General features: G+C 40.0%; 1 protein-coding gene across 3 annotated transcripts in view; it reads left to right on the top strand.

The window, feature by feature from the left end:
• The window catches only part of disp1 (dispatched homolog 1 (Drosophila)), a 102,923-nt gene that overhangs the window by 65,370 nt on the left and 15,955 nt on the right, over nucleotides 1–21,598 (top strand). For all 3 annotated transcript variants that reach the window (XM_067418233.1, XM_067418232.1, XM_067418234.1), the window contains 3 exons: nucleotides 885–1,387; nucleotides 19,764–19,793; nucleotides 20,902–21,025. In XM_067418233.1, the coding sequence (XP_067274334.1) occupies nucleotides 927–1,387; nucleotides 19,764–19,793; nucleotides 20,902–21,025 (615 nt within the window). In that variant the 5' untranslated portion in view covers nucleotides 885–926. The remainder of the gene's footprint in view (nucleotides 1–884; nucleotides 1,388–19,763; nucleotides 19,794–20,901; nucleotides 21,026–21,598) is intronic.

Genomic DNA, 21,598 nt, shown 5'->3' with positions numbered 1-21,598 from the left:
TTTAGAAATGAAATAGTTAGAAAGTTTGGTAGACTTTATACATTTTTTTACTTTTTTTTTTTTTTTATTCTCTGAAATGTTCTGGGAACCCCTTAGGACCTTTTGGAGGACCCCTGGAAGTCCCCGGACCCCAGTTTGAAACCCCTGATCTAAGGGATAGTTGGTTATCAGTGTGTGCGTTTACATGGACGGTCTTAAGCCGATTATGCCTAATAAGCCGACAATGAACATGGTCATGTCAACGCGGTAACCCGTTTTCTTTTCTCGGAGTAAGGTCATAAACGGCGTAAGCATAAACCGGTCGACGCAAGTAGATTTTTGCCTGTTACCCTGATTTCGCGCTGCATGTAAACGCTTTAACCTGCTTTCTGTCGGCTTATTCAAGTGCGCATGTGTGATAGGAGCAGATTTAAATGCATCCAGACAGAGCGAGCGTTTTGCATGAAATAAGGACATATATCACAAACTCAGACTCTTTTAAGACCCAGAACAGTGTAAAGATGTGTTCTCATCTCACGCAGCAGAAGTAGAAGAGGTTCAGTCTAAACGCTGCATAACTGATGAGGGATAATATGAGCCCGCTGACACGCTTTATTTAACATCACAACTGACGTAACATTTGAAAAACAGAGTCATACGGACATTATTATTGTTGACGTCACTACAAGGAAATAACCCGGTTTATTAATAAGTCATGTAAACGCGGTTTACTTGTGTTGTCAGTTTACTGGTTTGCCTAAACGGGGAAAACTGGTGATTACAATAAGCTGATATTTGTGAGTTATCAGCTCACTGGTGTGCATGTAAACGCACTCAGTGTGTGTAGCTGTAATCAGAAGCCCTTTCTGTGCACAAGTGACCTGTGATTGTGTGTTTTTTTGCAGATTGAGTCCTGATCAGCGTGTGGTCCGCGGGCAGGAAGGATCATGGCCCTGAGCGAGGTCTTCACCAACCTCCGGCCCCTCAGCAATGGCGGATCCTCCACAGGTTTCCCTGCCACAAGTGCTCATGAAGCCGCGGATGAGGACCAGGGAGTGTCGGCGTCCCCACAGCCTGACGACCAGATCCAGCTGAGCCAAAATGGCGGGCTCAAAACCAACGGAAACGCGCGTCCATCTTCACCAAGCTCCTCTTCCTCGTCCTCATCGCATGTGGCAGATTCTCAGAGGTTGGCCGTTCTGTTGCCCAACGCCCTTCCGCAGGCCTGTTGCGTTTATTGCTCTCCGCGGCATCCCGTCTGCTGTAACGGGAACCGGCAGGATTGCTCCCTCTTCCAGAGCGCCGTGCCGCCCGCACCGCTTCACATGGGCTCCTGCGTGCGCTGCTTCTGCATGCAGCATCACTGGCAAGAGCATCTCCAGAACCAGCCCAACATGGCCACTCTGAGGTGAGCATCTGCACTGCATTTGGGGAAAACAACACGTTACATAACCAGATCATTGGTCATAATAATATCAATAATACATTTTATTTGTATAGAGACAGAGCGACACACCTCATAATCTGAAAGCCATGCCCACCGGGGGAGAAAACAAACCAACCGTCTCCATTGACTTTCTATTGCGGGAAGCGGCCTCCTTGTCATTTCTGACTTATTACAAAAAATCTAACAATGTCTAAAAGCTGATATTTGACAAGGTGTACGGAAAACAAGCTCAAAAACCCAGAAGTTTTTATAAGCTGTTGACCCAAAAAACAAACGTTTAAGGACAAAAGTAGATACAGACATTTCAGACAGAGCGCGAGATGTTATATTACAGTGAGAACTACGCCCACTGGAGGGGAAAGTAATCAGCGACAGGAAATATAATATATAAAACTGACATTTGGATATTTGACCAAATGTTTACTGCACATGTAGACATACTGAGACATACTGAGTGTCAGGATCCCAAAACTGACCCATTCCTCCTGCTAAAGCGTCTTATTGCCTGTATCCACTTTTGTCTCCTTAAACGCTTGTTTTTTGGGATCGACATCTTATAAAAACTTAGTTATGTGTTTTTTAGCTTGTTTGCTGCACACCTTGTCACATATCAGCTTTTAGACATTGTTCTGTTTCTTGTTATAAGTAAGAAAAGACGAGGCGACCGCTTCACGCAATATAAAGTCAATGAAGAGCGTTGGATTGTTTTCCCCCTCGGTGTGGGCTTGGCCTTAATACGCTCGTCTCTATTGCACTTTACATTGGAACAAATCTCAGTACTACAATTAAGATCATTTTAAAAATGGTAAAATACCAATAGATTTAATCATTAAAATAAGCTCATAAGCTCTCCTAAAAATAAATGTTTTTAGTCCTTTTTTAAAAGTCTCAAGAGCTTGAGCTCGGCGTTTATGTTCTCTGACGTTTATGGCAACACTCATAATGTCAAAATGGGCAACTTTATTAATTACAGCAGAACATGTCATTGCTACATTTATCCCATAATTTACTCCCCTCAAGCCATCCTAGGAGTATATGACTATATTCTTTCAGCCAAACAGAGTTGGATTAAATATTGTCCAGGCTCTTCCAAGCTTTATAATGGCAGTGAATGGTAATTTTTGGTCATCCACCCATCTGGATTAAATTCACGTTCTTGTGTTCACTAAAGAGGGCAGATGCATCGGTACTCGAAACCACGATCAGAAAAGCAGTGATTGGCTGGCGTCAAGACAACGTATTGACATATAATTAAAAAAAGCCACCTGGCAAAAGACAAAAATGACAAAAAAACCTCACAAATTTCTGGACCTTTATAAGGAAACAGCCAAACGACCAAAACAATATGAAAGTTAGTATAGATAAATGTTTTTTTTTTTTTAACATTACCAATTATTTATAATCACGATTTTATAGTATTTGTTCACACTTTACATTTTTATTCCAATGTTGTAATTAGCAATTAATTTAATTTTAGACCTCTGATTCGAGACCAGCGTTTTGTTTTGCTCTGTCCTCTGCACAGTGTTCAGGTCAGAGGTCACTCTTCCACCGGAAATAGACTCGCATGTGATTTAGCCCTTACTGGAAACGTGATTTATAATTTATAAAATATAGATTTCCCCCCCCCCCTTACAACAACCCATGGCTTTGCTTATTAATAACCCTTCCGTTCAAAAGGTTAGGGTCAAATAGATTTTTTAAAACTCCAAGGTTGCATTTATAACTTTATGTGAATATATTGTAAACTGTAATTTATTCCTGTGTTTAAAGCTGAGTTTTCAGCATCATTACTCCAGTCTTCAATGTCACATGATCCTTCTCATATGAGGATTTGCTGCTCAAGATACATTTATTATTATCATCATGTTGAAAACCAAAAACATTTTCTTTCAGGAATCTTTAATAAATTGAAAGTTTCGAAAAAAAAATGCATTTATTTGACTTTTGTAACGTTATAAATGTCTTTTATTGTCACTTGTTGGTCAATTTAATGCATTCTTGCTGAATAAAACTAATTCTTTAAACTCCAAACTTTCGAACTGTAGTGTAAAGGCATGTGGACAAACAATGATGTTCTTATTTATAGTTGTATTGGTCTGGAGTTTATTAATAAGGCAGGTTGCTTTAGATAGAGATGGAGAGGAACCATATGCGCCTCTTTGCATTGTAAATCAACATCTTTTACGCAGACAGGAGCATATTGAGCATCTGTTTGATCTATTTCTGCTGGATTAAGTGGATGATTATTGGCAATGACGCAGCCAATCCACCTCCATGATTCTCCGTCGGCCTTTTGAACTCACCTGATTTGAAATCCGCTCGTGTCCACATGCGCGCCCATGCATCTGAGTTTTCTTGAATCTGGGCAGCCTTACTGATTTCTTTTTTTGAGCAGCTCGTTCTGCTGTCATGATGTTTGACTTTTCTTCACTGTCATCTGGAAGCACATGAGAAAGATCTGAGGAGGTTGAAAGCATTCTGAACTTCATAATTTATCCTCATGTGGAGCCCAGGATGGAAACACTTCTCTGAATCAGATTAACAAGTCCTTTTCCAGTGAATCAATTAAATTTTGATGACATTTTTGTCCAAAAGTGCTCCAAGGAAGGACCAGTGGAGAACCGGCCACAGGGTCATGGGCGGCCAAGGCTCATTGATGCACGTGGGGAGCGAAGGCTGGTCCGTGGGGTCCGATCAAACAGACGAGCTACTGGAGCTCAAACTGCTCCAGAAGTTAATGCTGGTTCTGATAGAAAGCTGTCAGAATACACAGAGCATCTCAGTTTGTTGTGTATGGGGCGGCATAGCCGCTGACCAGTCAGGGTGACCATGCTGACCCCTGACCCCGTCGAAAGCACCAACAGTGGCACGTGAGCATCAGAACTGGACCACGGAGCAATGGAAGAAGGTGGCCTGATCTAAGGAATCACGTTTTCTTTTACATCACGTGGATGGCCGGGTGTGTGTGGCTTACCTGAGGAACACATGGCCCCAGGATGCACTATGGGAAGAAGGCGAGCCGGCGGAGGCAGTGTGATGCTTTGGCCAATGTTCTGCTGGGAAACCTTGGGTCCTCCATCCATGTGGATGTTACTTTGACACGCTCCACCTACCTAAGCATTGCTGAGACCATGTTCAGCCTTTCATGGAAACGGTATTCTGGTGGCTGTGGCTCTTCCAGCAGGATAATGCTCCTGACACAAAGCACAAATGCTTCAGGAATGGTTTGAGGAGCACAACAACCAGTTTGAGGGGTTGACTTGACCTCCAAATTCCCCAGATCGCAATCCAATCGAGCATCTGTGGGATGTGCTGGACAAACAAGTCCGATCCATGGAGGCCCCACCTCACAACGTACAGGACTTAGAGGATCTGCTGCTAACATCTTGGTGCCAGATACCACAGCACATCTTCAGGGGTCTAGTGGAGTCCATGCCTTGACGGGTCAGGGCTGTTTTGGCTGCCAAAGGGAGAGCAACACAATATTACAACAGTCATAATGTTATGCCTGATAGGGGTATGTATTGAATGCAAGCAAATTCTGAACAGGAGTAAATTAATAGCATGCATATATATATATATATATATATATATATATATATATATATATATATATATATATACAGTCCCTGACAAAAGTCTTGTCGCTTATCTATTTTCTAGAAATACCTGATATTAACCCGACTTTTAATTAATTCATTGGTGTTAGAAATAGCTCATATGAAAAGCTAAAACCCTCACATATGATGTTTAATGCACTGAAATAAATAATTTTCACAGAAAAAATATTTATCATTTAATCAAGACAGAAAGGTCGAATTTTGGCAAGATAAAAGTTGTCGCCTATACAGAAATTGAACAAATTTACTGCAAATACAAAAATATGTCAGCAAATTAAGTTGTGGTGCTTTGAGATCCAAATGTAATATCTTGTATGACTTCCATGAGCTTGAAGGACTGCATCCATGCGGTTTGGCAAGGATTCATACAATTTATTGATGAAGTCATCAGGAATTGCTAAGAAAGCAGTCTTGCATGCCTCCCAGAGTTCATCAATATTCTTTGGTTTCGTCTTCCATGCGTCCTCTTTCATCCTACCCCACATATGCTCAATGATGTTCATGTCTGGTGACTGGGCTGGTCAATCCTGGAGCATCTTGATCTTCTTCGCCTTGAGGAACTTTGATGTGGAGATGGAAGTATGCGATGGAGCACCGTCCTGCTGCAGAATTTGGCCTCTTTTATGGTTGGGAATAAGAGGTAGCTAAGATTTCTTGGTATTTTAGACTATTGATGTTGCCTTCCACCCTGCAGATCTCTCGCACACCCCCATACTGGATGTAACCCCAGACCATGATTTTTCCGCCACCAAACTTCACTGTTTTCTGGGTGAATCTCGGATCCATTCTGGCTCCAGTAGGTCTCCTGCAATATTTGCGGCGACTGTGATGTAATTCAACAGAAGATTCATCTGAAAAATCCACCTTCTGCCACTTTTCCAGCGTCCATCCTTTTAGCAGGCTGTGGGCCTTGGCAAATGCCACACGGTTTTTCAATTGTCTTTTGTTTAGTGCTGGCTTCTGGGCACTGATTCGACCATGGAGGCCATTTCGAGACAGAATCCGACAAACTGTTCTGGTTGACACGGACTTCAGGTGACCAGGTCTCGTGGAGCTCTGCTGCAGTGGAAAATGGGCTGGCCTTGGATTTTCAAGCCAACAAACGGTCCTCTCGAGCAGTTGTCTTGCGGGGTCTGCCTGACCTGGGCTTGTCAAAAACGTCTCCAGTCTCTTCAAATCTTTTTTTTATCCTCTGTACTTGAAGCTGAGACACATTGAAGGTGTCTGCCACATCAGCAGTGGATCTGGTCTTCAGCCTCTTGATAATCAAAACTTTAGTCTCAGGGTGAATCTTAGGCATGTTTGCAGAGGTCTAGTTGCAGTTGATGTGAAGGTCTAGCGTACTGGGGTTCTTTTTATACACACTTGAGACCTAATTGATCCATTATTAGTCACAGGTGAAGCTCATATGACAAGGTGACAACACTTATGTCTTTGCAAGAATTGACTCAATGGGCTTTACCAAGCTGTGAATATTAGAATACTTTTTGAAAGTTTAGTTTTTCACTGAAACATTATCACAAAAGCTGGTGGGATTAAAATGAGCCATTTCTTGTAAAAAAATCTTGATTAGAAATAAATTTCAGCGGCACTTTAGGTCAATTTGAACACAAGCGACAAGACTTTTGTCAGGGACTGTGTGTATGTATATATATATATATATATATATATATATATATATATATATATATATATATATATATATATATATATATATATATATATATATATATATATAATAATGCAGATGTCAGACTCAGAATTCAAGTTCTGAAGAGAAACATGAGCTAAACAGTTGTTGTTCCTGATAACATGTAAAGGCTTCTCAAAATGACACTCTGAAATTGAGAACACAAAGATTATTTTCAGGCTAGTCGGCTGGTTGGGGCTTGCAGCTGTCACACACACACACACACACACACACACACACACACACACACACACACACGTACACAAAGCTCTGTATGTTTCGTGAATATCTTCCAGGCCTGGCTCTCCTGTAACAAAGAACTGGAAGCTTCACGTGTTTCTTTCAACATTGAGACAAAATTATCAAAGTTTCTGTTTCTGACGTTGATTAAAGACGGCATGAAATCAAATTTTACAATTTGTATTTTTGTATGGAATCGTGTTTACTATAAATGATTTATCTGTGCACTTCATTAATTTAAAAAAATGTATTTACACTTATGATCTTTATTCAAATACATTAACCTCCCCCTCCCCCTCGAAGCGGCTTCTCTTCTCTCCCGGTCATGTGCTATCGCGCTCTCTCATTTCTGCGTCGCCTGTCCGACGCCTGATGCTGAGGGCATTCAAATCTGCCTCCATTTTGTTAGCACGCCCAACTTCCAATGATCCAATAAGCTCCCGAAGGACGAAATCAAGCGCCGCCCTACATTTTTTTCTAATTTCAGAGGCCGTTTCACTCGGATATACGTCACAATAAGAAGAAAAAGACAATCTCAACTTACGTTTCATGCCGACTTTAAACATCTTCCTGAAAAGGAACTGAACTATCGAAGCATCTGTTGATGTACCAGGCAGGACAAGACAAGTTCCCTCTGCTAAGCATTGTTTTTGTCCGAAGTGAAAGTGGTAATTCTGACAAAATAAGAACATATTTGGTGTTTAATTGAGGTGAGGAGAAACGAACTGAGGAACAAAGTCTTTTTCACATCCAAAGTCTTCCACTCACCGTGTTGCACCTGGTTAGGGCAGGGTGGGAAACGCAGAAGAAAAGTTCTGCTCAGGTAAATGAAGCGTGTCAGGAAGGGTTAAACATGTGACGTGACCCCAGATGGCTACATGTCAGCTCCCTCTTTTTCAGTCAACAAAAACGATCAATCGTTCCTCAGGTGGAAGATCAGCCGCCATCAGTCTCTGCTGCAAAATTTCTGGACATGGACAGTATAGTGTGCATACACTTGCATACGCTCTCGGACTAAATATAAAATATCTTAAACTGTGTGAAGATGAACGGAGGTCTTACGGGTGTGGAGCGACATTAGGGAGAGGAGTTAATGACAGACATTTCATTTTTGTGTGAACTAACCCTTTAAGTGCTTTATTAATGCTATCTTTGATTTTCTGAATGTGTCACAGCCCTGGAAAGATTGATACACAAACATTACAAGCGTTTAATCCCTGACCAGCCTCGCTTTAGCTCCAAACAGAAACACATGCGTCCGAGCGGAAGCTCGTGATCAACCGCCAGTCCACTTAATTTCAGCAGCTCAATTGCGTTTTAGCACCGGCCAAAGGATGTTTTTTTTAGCTTCATGGTGCAGTTTTATTCCATTATTGAGTGTTTGCATAAACGTCAAAGTTTAGGGTCTGCTTTTGGAGCTATTAAAGCTACTTTTAAGAGGTTCTGTTCAATGCTGGAGCTTTTGAGCTCTTTGAATGTTGTTCTGCGTGTAATGTGAGGTTAAGAGGTGTGTGTGTTACACGCTAGCATGAATAAGCATGAGTCTAACGTTTACCGTTAGTCTTTTCACGTATAAGTTGGTCCGGGGTGCGTGAGGAACCCGTAGAGCCGGTGAAGATGCCCAGTGAAGATCAAAGCCCACCTGATCCCATAAACCATGATCAAAGACGGCGAGCAAGCAGGACCCAGTCATAACCTCAAATTAGGCCGATGTCTAGCTTGCTTATTCTCGTTTACTAAACAGATTGAAGCCTGTGGAAGGGTGAGGGAACAGCTGGAATGTATTAAGTCAATCTGGGAGCGTCTCGTATTTGATGCTAACACTACAGGTGCAGTTATTATTGTCCCGATCAAAGCGAAGATCCTTGCAGCAATTGCACTAGAACATTTTTAGTCCACTTTTAATAAATCGTGGCTTTGTTCAAAAATGTCTCATCGGGATCCATCACAGGGGTTCAAACAATCCGATTTCTGGCTTTGTCCATTTTCAGCCCAACTTGGGTTGTTTTTAACCCAGCATTTTTTAGAGTGTACTGTTTTCATCTTCAATGGACAGATATGCATCACTTACAGAATCATTAGTATTAAAGCCCCAATGTACTTAAAGCGACATCGAAGTTTCAAACAAATCAAGCCAAAACCTTAAAGTTCATTTAGAGTTTGTTTTAAGGTGTTTGAAACAGCTTGCCACGCAGGTCAGATGTCTGAGGAATAAAATGACTCACTAGAGATCTGCTTTGTTATAAAATCAAGTTGTAATTCTAATTTAGAGACATTGACGCTGTTTTTCTTGTTTAATTCTGTAAAGGCCTGTTCACACCAAGGACGATAACTATAACAATAAAGGTATGGTTCTAAAAATCGCTCTAAATGTAAAGGACTAGCAGAGCTCGCACCACAACTATCCATATCGGCACAGAGAAACAATATTGCTAGAATCGCTTTCAGAACAATCTTTTTTTTAGATAAAAATTGCATAAAAAGTAAAACAAAATGGTTTGCTTGGTTTGTAAGACTGCAAAATTTGGCCAGAAATGTTACATTTTGACCCCAGATGGCTACAATTCAGCTCCCTCTTATTCAGTCAACAAAAACGATCAATCATTCCTCAGGTGGAAGATCAGCCGTCATCAGTCTCTGAAAATCTGGCACAATATTTTTCATTATTGTGGGTGGGTGGGGTGGGGGGCAAATTTATCAGCTCAGAGATGTTAAAGGTGCACTATGCAACTTTCCGTCCACTAGAGGGCGCCTATTCAAAACAAATGCGTAGTTTGATGATGCAAAGTGTGAGCGCAGTATCTTGGGACATGTGGTCTTCACCTCACAGCCGGTGGAAAATAGGACTAGGGCAGAAATCACGTTCATGGATGCGGTTATTAACGTTACTGTAGTGTAAAGCAGAGCAGGATCGAGTGTTATGGACCTGAGCACAGCTGCTGGAGCGATTGTTAAACAAACACACGGCTCGCGAACACCGGGACTTTTATTATGACGGGGCGGGACACATTCGCCGGGCGCCTGCACTGATCCGCTCTTCCGGTTATGATTATGAGGTAATGCAGCTCTGTTTATCATATTAGATACATTTAAGTGTGTTTAAAATGATGTTATGACGTTACTCCGTGCGCTCACTTGTTCACACTGCTAAGAGTAAAGCGCTCCTGCCAAATAAAAGCCGAAACCGAGGGTAGCGCAGATATGACGCGATTGACAGGCGACTCCGTCAAATGCTATGCTGACACGTCCCGGTCATTGGTTAAAATTGCAATTTTCTCACAATTTACAAATAGTTGGAAACATCTGGGATATTGTAAGTACTCAACTGAACAAAATATATAACACTGGCCTAGTGGTTTTTTGATATTTTACTTAAAAAATACTACATAGTGCACCTTTAATAACGCTGATGCTGATAATCTCAACATGCTCAAATAATGATTATTAATCAGTCTGTGTGATATAAATGTGTCTATTACTGGAACATCTAATTATGACTGCATGTGACCTTTTCTTTTGGTGTTTTTGGGAGTTGAGTTTTGCTTAAGTGCTTTATTAATGCTGTCTTTTATTTTCTGAATGTGTCACAGCCCTGGAAAGATTGATACACAAACATTACAAGCGTTTAATCCCTGACCGGCCTCGCTTTAGCTCCAAACAGAAACACATGCGTCCGAGCGGAAGCTCGTGATCAACCGCCAGTCCACTTAATTTCAGCAGCTCAATTGCGTTTTAGCACCGGCCAAAGGATGTTTAATTACTTTTTTATTTATTATTATTATTATTAAAGTAAAATATCACTTTTTTCAGTAAAATATAAATAATAAAAAAAAACTAGGCCAGTGTTATATATTTTGTTCAGATGAGTACTTAAAATATCCAACTATTTAATGGTTTCCAACTACTTGTAAATCATGAGAAAATTGCGATTTTAATGAATCGGGACGTGTGAGGGCGTGAGGGCTGTCGATGACATCATATCTGCGTTAATCTCAGTTTCTGGTTTTATTCTGCAGAAGCGCAGAAGTCACAGCAGAGTAACGTCAGAACAACATCAACACACTCAGATGTGTCTAATATGATAATCAGAGCTGCTTTACCTCACACTCATGACCGGAAAAGAGGAAATGGCGCCGGCAACTGTGGCATAATAAAAGTCCCACAAAGATAAGTTTGTGTGCGGCAGTATTTATTGTGAACCGAGAGAACTGAGAGCTGTTTGCGTGTACAGGAAAACAGTGCAGTGCTTCACTCTGCAACACGCAGCGCATGTACGTATTTATTTCATTAAACTGCAGCCTTTGTCATTATTCAATTGGACTAAACCATATCAAGCTCTGTTTCATTTCAATTAAATATGCAGCTCTAAGCTCCAGTTGGGGATTTTCCACTGAAGTCCGTCTATCTGTCTTGGCATCTCTCAAAGTCTCGCTATCTCACCTGTCTCTGCAAATTTCCTGCCTTCTCCTTTCATTTCCCTTATTCCTGGTTATGTTTTCCTCTCTCATTCACACTCAAAATCTTCTTTCCACCTCTATCACACACCCTCTTCCAAATAGACGTTGTGACGTTTTTTTAAATTATTTTTCTAGTGTTGTGCTGCTAAGACTCATTGGAAATACGTCAGTACTGTCTGGCTTTGCGTCTGAGGTCGTGAACTTCTTGCTTACATCCTGTGGCCCAAAAAAGAACTTTAGTGGGAGACTCAACTCAAGCCCGACCTTTGAAATCTCAATCAAGCTTTGGTAAAAGTGATATTTCGCAGGATTGCCTGTGTGTAAAACAGCAGAATCTGGATGTCGTACGCAAACAAAGAGCTCTGCCTGCGGTGTGAGGTTTGCTAAATGAGTCTGGCCCGTGTCTAGACATGCTTGATATCAAAGAAGCGTCTATGTTGCTATTCACACACTCTGAGAGTTGAATGAAATGATTCTTGAGGCTTTAAAGAGGACCTATTATGCTCCTCCTCCAAGTCTTAATGTTGTTTTCAAGCTCTATAGAGCAGGTTTTCCTGCTTGAATGTTGATTATTTTCCTCATATTCTCCATTGTTGCGGCTCCTCTCTTCCCAGTCTGTCAGTAACGCTCTGTTTAGTTCCTGTCTCTATGAAGCTCCTCCTTCTGAAAAGCACACTTTGCTCTGATTGGTCGGCTGGAGCAGTGTGTTGTGATTGGTCAAGGGTTTCGAGTGTGTTTGGAAAATATCCCGCCCCTTACCAGAACCACCAGTTTCAAAAATATGGTTAAGTGCAATATGCACAGCGCAAATCTGTTATATAGACTATATAAAATTATAATGAAAAGATTTTAATTGTGTACTTGGGGCATGAATTTAATGGTGAGACTTATTTTTGTAATCGGCTCTCAAAAATAAAATATAAAAATTTGGATTTAGATTTATCAGCCAGTATATTGGTTATCGAATTTCAAATATAAAGAAGTATCGTATCGGCCAAAATGTTCGTATCGGTGCATCCCTAGTATTAAAGCCATAATATGTAGTTGGTTCAGCGCTACTATGAGACACTTGTTCACACTGCAGGGAGCGAGATCATATTAGGCATGGTAAAACATGGTACTCTGTGTGGTAAATCAAAAACACCAGATTTAAACAATTAGAGTCTGTTTCTGTCCATCAATGATCCAAACAGTTGCTCACCTGTCTGATAAAACACATCAGATATTAAAGCAGCACTGGGTAACTTTTGCTCTCGGGGTCCCCCTACATCAGGGGATGCCATCGCGCGTGCATTTGCTGACATGACAACCCTGATAGCCCTGAACTAGTGATGCGCGGGTCGTCTCATAACCCGCGGACCCCGTATGTCTATTTAATGGTCGCGGGTGCGGAGCGGGTTGTAAAAATATATCCAGTGGTGCGGGGCGGGCCGAATAACTTCATAAAAGCGTCCCGCGGGTCGGTGCAGCACTAACAGTTCCCCTGAACACTGCAGGAGGAGTTCACATGCAGGTGTTCTTCTGGCGGCGTGTGTGAAATGTCTTCATCCCAGGTAACGTTACAGTCAGTGGCTTATGTTTCAGCATGTCATATGAATATCATTTCATGGGTTTTATTTTTTTTCAAACGCCAAATAATCGCGATGCTCACGTTTACAAGCCAGCGTCATTATAGTAGTCTATTGGTTACCGTTTTACAGAATCTATATGATACTTCAGTTCAATGTTTGAGTGGTAGCTCACCGTAACAAGCATGACAGCATCGGTCGGGCACGCCTCCTTCAGCTCACGCCGACGAGCAAACGCTGGTCACATGTTGATCCTCGTCCTGCCTTTAATCACAGCACTTTTTCGTTTCCTCTTATTGCTTTCCTCCAACAAAACCTTTTCTTTCTCATTTGTCTCTGCTGCTTCGGACATGACTATATTATCCGACAAATAAAGTTGGGCTCGCACGTCCGAATGTAAGGAAGTGTGTGTGTTGGTAGAAGTGACGTATATGCCGTAAAGCAGTCGAATTTTGTAGTTCTTTAAAAGTTTAAAAGTACGATTAAAAACGATACAGACCCCATCAGGCTATGGCAGACGTGTCATTCAACCTATTGTAAGTCGATTTATCATCACAAGAGTCTTGAAAATATATTATGAAGGTTGAAAAGTTACCTAGTGCTGCTTTAAAGCGGCTTCAGTGTCACTCGCTTCATTCAAAAGAAAGAAAAAAACTCATCTCTTCCATGAGCACTTAATCTCATCATAAAAAATAAATCTAACTCTTCCTCCTCTATTTTTGTCTTTCCCTCCCTATTCTAGTTTTTGCTACTCTGAGTAATGTCCAAATCTTTGTATTTAGGGCACTTTTTGAGTTTCTTCGCCTCTTCATGACGGATTGCTTCCTGTACTCCTCAGTTGTAGGTCGCTTTGGATAAAAGCGTCTGCTAAATGCATAAATGTAAAATGTAGTGTCCATGTTTTCTACAAAATAAAGCACAAAAATCAAGGGAATGATGTCATTGACGGTCCGTGTCCGGTTTAAAAATCACTTATTTCTCTGGATTTAAACATTCCTGGAACCATGTGGGAAAATGTAAGCACTAAAGAATTATTATAGTAATCAAAAAGACAAATCTGAATTGATAAATTCCTTCTGATTTATTTATATTCAACTACCGATCACACTAAACAGAGCTTAACGTTTACATGAACGGTAACACTTTAATTTAAGGTTCAGTTAATAACTATTAACTAGTTGCTTATTAGCATGCATATTACTAGGATATTTTCTGTTTATTAGTACTTATAAAGCACATATTAATGCCTTATTCTGCATGATCTTATTCTACATCTCTTAATCCGACCCAATACCTACACTTAAACGCTACAAAAACTACCTTACTAACTATTAATAAGCAGTAAAATAGGAGTTTATTGAGGCAAAAGTCGTAGTTAGTGAATAAGTTCTCCATACTAAAGTGTTACCACATGAACTGACATTTATTAGATGTGCTAAATAATCTTTTACACTTGAGTTTAGTACTTTATTTGGGAATTTATGCCACAGCAAATGTTGATGCATTTGGCCCACTTTAAGTTAAACACTTTAAAGTGCAGAGAAAGGTTAATCAGGCTTAAAAAAAATAATAACCTCCCGAGTTCTCGCAGGAATCATAATGCATCACATTATTCAAAGCGTGTTTTAGTCTGCATTGCGTAGTTTGGCGCTTAAGCCGTTGAATACTTGCAGTATGAGGCCAGTAGATAATGAAGATGTTTCTTGGACAGCTTGTAACTGTTTGACACAGTGTTGAAATCCGGCCTCCCTGTCTGGAGTCCATATATCCACAAATGTCAAAGCAAAGAATGTGGAGATATCAGGCTCTGACCTCGAGCCCTCGCAGCGCTCGTGGATTGAGCCTTCTCCTTTTCTGAACACGTGTGCTCATCATTCACATGTGTGCGTTCTCAGCTGTTGCTATGATTGTACTTACAGTAATGCCAAATAAAAGCTGTAAACATTTTACATTTCGGCCTGGAGATCATTCTGATTATATACTAATCTTTTTTTTTTTTTTTTTTTTATAATTTTTTTCTATGTGAATATATTGTAAAATATAATTTATTCCTATGATACACAAAATATTATTGTTACTACACTCACTTTTGATCAATTTAATGCATCCTTGCTGAATAAGTGTTAATTTGTAAAAAAAAAAAAAAAAAAGTAAAAAAAAAATATATATAAAAAAAAGTATAATAATAATCTTACCAACACAGATAATACACAATTTTTATTATTTGGCAATATTCAGTACATATCTAAATATTTCAGTACTTTTTCCTAGGAACCCTCTGGTGCTCTTCTCTTTTTTTATTATGATTAAATGAATGTACTATATTTTAGTTTGATAATGTTTTTTAATTTAATATTTTGCATTATATTTATGCTGTTTTATTCATTTTTTGAGCATAGAACTGAAGCGGTCATAAATATTGAAAGTTTTTCTCTCTCTTTTTTTTATTTTTTATTTTATACGACACTCTGCAGATTATTGCTGACGTAAAAAAGTGATTTATGTTTATTGATATATAAAATGCAATAAACGTAAAATGTTATATTAAATATATATTTTCCAAAACAAGTTTTACTCTAAAACTGTGAGAAAATCTAAAAATGCTTGGTTCCATATTTGATGTTAATATCCTCTAGATCAGTGGTTCCCAAACATTTTGTAGCACGCACCCCTTTCTCATGTTTGATACCTGTCAAGCACCCCCAACACCTTATTTCAGTTAAACATCAGATTTTTAATAGCAATAACTAAATACAAATATCCTCTGTATATAAGAAAAAAATCAACATTTCAGTTGTAAGATATATACAGCATAGTTATCATTTTTTTTAATTTTCTGATCTACATATGAGCATTTTAAGAAATTTGAAAGCCAAAAAAATTGAGAAAGTCAGTGGGCAGTAAATTATTTGTCAATTCCTGCTCTCTCCTCATCTCCATCACTCCTTATTTTGCCCTGTCTCTTCCCCCCCCCAAAGCATTCAACAAAACATACGATAAATTTATAGTTAGAATTTTTTTTTTTTATCTGAAGAAAACATATTCATCAATGTTTCTTGTCCTCTCGCATTGAGAGTGTAGGTAATTATCACATGAAATCAAATTATAAATTAAACAAAGGTTTATTAGTTTGCCTGATTATTTTTATCGGTCGTTTAACATTTTAATCCTAAAACAGCTGCCAAATATGAAATGCTTAGTTTAGCTACCACACCATGCCTGGAGGAGGTCCATATTCCACGAGTAGGAATATAGTGCGGCCCCTTTAAGAGATCCGCATTCCCTATTGAACTGCCGGTATTTTGTGTGTGCGCGCCGAACTGTGCCGTGATTCACGTAAACAGTGAGAGAAACACGGACTCGAGAGTGCTGTTGTTCAGAAAAGTAACCTGCGTATTAGATTTAGCCGATTGTAATGTATTTAGTTCAATAAAACACATGTACTGTAAGCGGTGATGGTGTTAATTATTGACCTGAGTAAGAGTGAGCTTGCAGTGAATCGCGCTCGGACTGCAGAGAATGTGCTCAGTAAAAAAACACACTTTTCTTTCGACCTTAAATGAAAAGGGCAGGGCTTTGGCGCAGACACTCTTGTAAAATGAAATGAAAATATGATTTACTATAATTTACTACAGCTTGTAATGTGAAATTTGTATTTATCAATAATACTCTGACATGTGAATTTTATCCAAGTTACATACGTAAAATAAAAAATAAACGAGACAATTTTCTCCCATTACAAACATTCTCTCGCGCAGCCCCGGTGGTCAGTCTGATTTTTATTTCTCACAATTGAGTTTTTCTCACAATTCAGATATTTCTCGCAATTCTGACTTTTCTCCTTGCAATTGCAAGTTTATATCTCACAATTCTGACATGCTTTGTTCCAAATATGAGGATATATTAATATCTCAAAAAATTTGCTTTCAGTAAGATTGTGTTTGGGCGCAGTACCAAACGCTTCCACTAGATGAAATTCGCTTTCCATTCATTTCCAATGCACTCATTTTTTTGACCATGAACAATACACAAGTGTAACTATTTTAAACCTTTTTGAATCATGTCTATGATATTGTTTGTGTGCATGTCCACACAGCAAGTGCCAAAACCTTTACCAAAGCCCCTTTCACACTGCACGTCGGACCCGCAATATTCCCGGAGCATTGCCGGATCGCCTTCTGTGTGAAAGCAACCACGTTCCGGGATTGATTACCGAACTGAACCCGGGTCGGGGACCTAGTAACATTGCGGGGTTCGACCCAGGACGAGCGCTGTGTGAACAAAAGCCGAAACTAATGCCGCAACGTGTGCGTAGTTATCGTGCGACTCCTAGAGCTTGTTTTTTCAATAATACAACCCTGCAGTGCCAGAAGAGCTCGTCGGTGTTTTAAACGCAGAGAGTGTTCGTATACAAAAGAAACTCAAATTAAACAAGCAGAAATGAGTGCAAACTGGACACAAGTCGAGACCACGGAGCTCCTTACTATCCGCGCTGAAGCTGAGATCGCTCGCCGTTATACGTCACATCCGGATGTCACGTGTCAACACGATCCGGGACCGTTAAGCGTTGTGTGTGAAAGCGCACTTATAATAATAATAATGCGTTCGATTTATATAGCACTTTTCAAGGCACTCAAAGCGCTTTACATAGAAGGGGGGAATCTCCTCAACCACCACCAATGTGCAGCACCACCTGGATGATGCGACGGCAGCCATATTGCGCCAGAACGCTCACCACACACCAGCTGATTGGTGGAGAGGAGACAGAGTGATGAAGCCAATCAGGATATGGGGATTATTAGGAGGCCATGATGGACAGGGGCCAATGGGCAAATTTGTCCAGGATGCCGGGGTTACACCCCTACTCTTTTTCCGAAAGACATCCTGGGATTTTTAATGACCTCAGAGAGTCAGGACCTCGGTTTAACGTCTCATCCGAAAGACGGTGCTCTTTTGTCAGTATCATGTCCCCAGCACTATACTGGGGCGTTAGGACCCACACAGACCACAGGTGAGCGCCCCCTGCTGGCCTCACTAACACCTCTACCAGCAGCAACCTGGTTTTCCCAGTTGGTCTCCCATCCAGGTACTGACCAGGCTCAGCCCTGCTTAGCTTCAGTAGGAAACCAGTCTTGGGCTACAGGGTGATATGGCTGCTGGCTTATTACGGTATTTCGCTGGCAGTGTGAATGGGCCAAATCTAGCGGCCCGGGAACAAATGCCAGGTCGCATTATCCGTGTATTTGCTGGAATCGCAGTGTGAAAGGGGCTCAGGTGTCACATCATTCTGACGAAGAAAAAAATTCTTAGAAAAAGCATTTTCGGTCAGAAGTTACCGAAGTGCACCAGAGGGTTAGCAGCTGAGGAGGTCAGGCAGTCGATCATCCAGTGCGCATGTACTTGACTGAACTTGAATGTTGTGTTGTTTTCTCTTTCAATCCTCCTCCACTCCACTATTTTCCATCCTCGTTTGCCCTCTGACCCTCAGTCCCTCACTTCCATTCCACCCCGTCACCACAGTGTTGTTTGACCCACGGTCCCGTGTTTTCTTTAGTAATTAACCTCTGTAAACATTTGTAAGTTCAGACAGTAACGTTTCTGCACAAAATTAGTGATGTGGAACATCAGGCTGTTATGGATAATAAAATACTGAACTGAATTTCCTTTTCTTTTCTGGCTAACCAGAGAACAAAAGTTGCACTCATCCAAATATGAAATCACACAGGGGGAAACTCCCAAATAACTGTTGCTCTCCAGTGGAATAATTCGTCCCGATATCTCATAAACGTTATTCCATTTTGGACCATCTCTCATTCCCGCCCTTGAATTCCACAATCCGTGGCCCAAACATGGAGCGTTCGCTGATAGCGCACTTTATAAATCATTGGATTGGTGTTTTTTCCCCCCCCTCGTCCTTGCTACACAGGAAGCGGAGGAAATCTGGTCCTCGTTATTTACCCGTGGGTTCGGTTATTTGATTATCGGCTGTCTGCATGCACTTCTCTCTGATTGCATGGAGAAGGACACGCACCTCTCTGTTTTTAAAGCCTAATGGGACTCACCTTGAGCCGAATATGCAGATGCTTCAGAGTCTGAGTGGTTGCAACATCTGGTTGTTGCATTAACGTGTCCGTTGAACTTTCAAAGGGATTTACGGCTGCTCTAGAAGTCGCCCTGTGGTGAAAAATTCTTGCCAATGGCTTTTGTTCATATGTGCCTCCCAGTGCCATAGCAACCACTAATTATAGCATTCCATGGATTCCCTTTTAAGACGACGAGGAAGAAAATTACAGCCACCTCTTGGCCCTGTGACCCTACTGCTCCCATCACTGTGTAATATAGGAATATTCAAAGACGGCTTGCCTTAGGATTTGTTATTAGTTATGTTTATTATGATTGCTCATATTCATCAGCATGCAACTCACAGTGCACCTGTGTTTACAGGCCATTATATGATCTATATATGCATGAAGGATGGTGAACAGCTGTGGACTGAGTGCATGATGCGGTTTTGGTGTGAGAGCCTCTAATATGAACGTCCATGATGGTTTTTGAGTTTTTTAAAAAGCAGCAAGAAGAAACTTGGAGACAGCTGTGATTTCCCCACAGGAATGTGTGTTTGAACTGAGAGATCTAGGCCTCGTACGGTGTGCGGTTGGTTAAAAATACACTGTCATGAAAAAACATGTCTCTCCACGCAGGTAGTTTTAATCCACTGTTTGGCTCTTAAATCTAATGCTTTTTGTTTTTGTCTTTCAGCCCTCCGAGGCCTTTCCGGTTTCCCAAAAGGTAAGCTCTCTTTTTTTTTTTTTTTAGTTTATTAGCATTTTATAATTTACTAGTAAACTTTCAATTTGATGATAAATTAATATAAGGTTGTTTAGAATTATTTTAAAAAGTCTTTTAAAATTAACCAAGTAATAAAATATTGCACGAATTGAAATGGGAATGTAAGGAAGCTTGTTTCCGCCACTGAATAAAAAATAAAAAAGGTAATTGTGACTTTTTATTTTACAATTCTGACTTTGAGTTATATCAGAAATGGTCAGAATTGTGAGATATAAACTCACAATTGTGAGAAATAGTCAGAACTCACAATTGCAAAAACATAATTTTGTCTATTTCACGCAATTGAAAGTTTATATTCTGCAATTCTGACTTTATAACACAATTGAGAAAAATGTAGATTGCAAAAAACATTTAAACAAATAGTTTAAATATAGCTTTTCTCGCAATTCTGACTTTCTCCCAGTTGAGTTTATTTCTTGGAATTCTGACTGTATTTCTTGTAATTTAGTTTTTTTCTCGCAACTGAGTTTCTCGCAATTTGACTATCTCGCAGTTTACTTTATTTCTTGCAATTTGGTTTTTCTCGGAATTTTGACTAATTCTCGCAATTGAGTTTATTTCTCGCAATTTAGTTTTTCTCGTAATTTTCACTTTCTCGCAATTGAGTTTTTCTCGCAATTTTGACTTTCTCGCAATTGAGTTTAATTCTTGCAATTCTGACTTTTTACTCGCAATTGAGTTTATTTCTTGCAATTTTGACTATTTCTCGCAATTGAGTTTTTCTCGCAATTTTGACTATTTCTCACAATTGAGTTTTTCTCGCAATTTTGACTATTTCTCGCAATTCTGACTTTCTCACAATTGAGCTTATTTCTCACAATTGAGTTTTTCTCGCAATTTTGACTATTTCTCGCAATTCTGACTTTCTCACAATTGAGCTTATTTCTCACAATTGAGTTTTTCTCGCAATTTTGATTATTACTCCCAATTGAGTTTGTTACTGGCAATTGTCGCAATTTTCTTTTAAAATTTTTTATTCCGTGGCAGAAACAATCTTCCATAGTAATGTGCGTTAAATGCGTGACAAATTCATCTTTCTCATTTGCAGTTATGCGGAGCTCATTGCTGATTGGCCGGTGGTGGTTTTGGGGGTGTGCACCGTTCTCATCGTGGTTTGTGCCCTGGTCGGTATTCTCGTGCCTGACCTACCTGACTTCTCAAATCCACTGCAGGTGAGCACGAGGAACATTTCTTTGAAGGGATGCACCAAAAATGTTCGGCTTGAAGAGCTATTTACGGTTGTCAAATATAGGCTATATAAATATAGGCCGAAAATAGTTTTGAAGGGCCGAAATCAGTGACCAAAACAGACGTTTAAGGCTGCGTTTACATTACATTATTGGAAAGTGTCACAAATTCAAGCAGTAAATGCCATTTTGACACTCTTTAATACGGCACATCACTGTAGAGCAGTTTAACCGTTCATCTCTTCCTCTTTACTACCAGTTATAGCATGAAATTAACATGATTGAACATCAGAAGGAATGTTGAAAGATACAGTACAACTTACCGAAATTAATCCAGTCTCGTAATCATTCAATCAGTGTTTCATCCGCAGAAAGACATCAATAAAACAGCTTGTATGACACAAGAATTCCCATAAACTCATTAGTTAGCAAGAAAAAATATAAATATTTGCTAAATATATGCACTGTAATACATATTCATTATATTTTTATTTTACCGGTTAGTGATGTCTTCATTATTGAATGTATTTTTGAATAAATCTGTCATGAAAACAAGTT

The sequence above is a fragment of the Pseudorasbora parva genome, chromosome 15, assembly GCF_024679245.1.
Source record: "Pseudorasbora parva isolate DD20220531a chromosome 15, ASM2467924v1, whole genome shotgun sequence".
Taxonomy (NCBI): domain Eukaryota; kingdom Metazoa; phylum Chordata; class Actinopteri; order Cypriniformes; family Gobionidae; genus Pseudorasbora; species Pseudorasbora parva.
The sequence above is the reverse complement of the archived record's forward strand: the minus strand, read 5'-3'. Positions and strand labels throughout refer to the sequence as shown.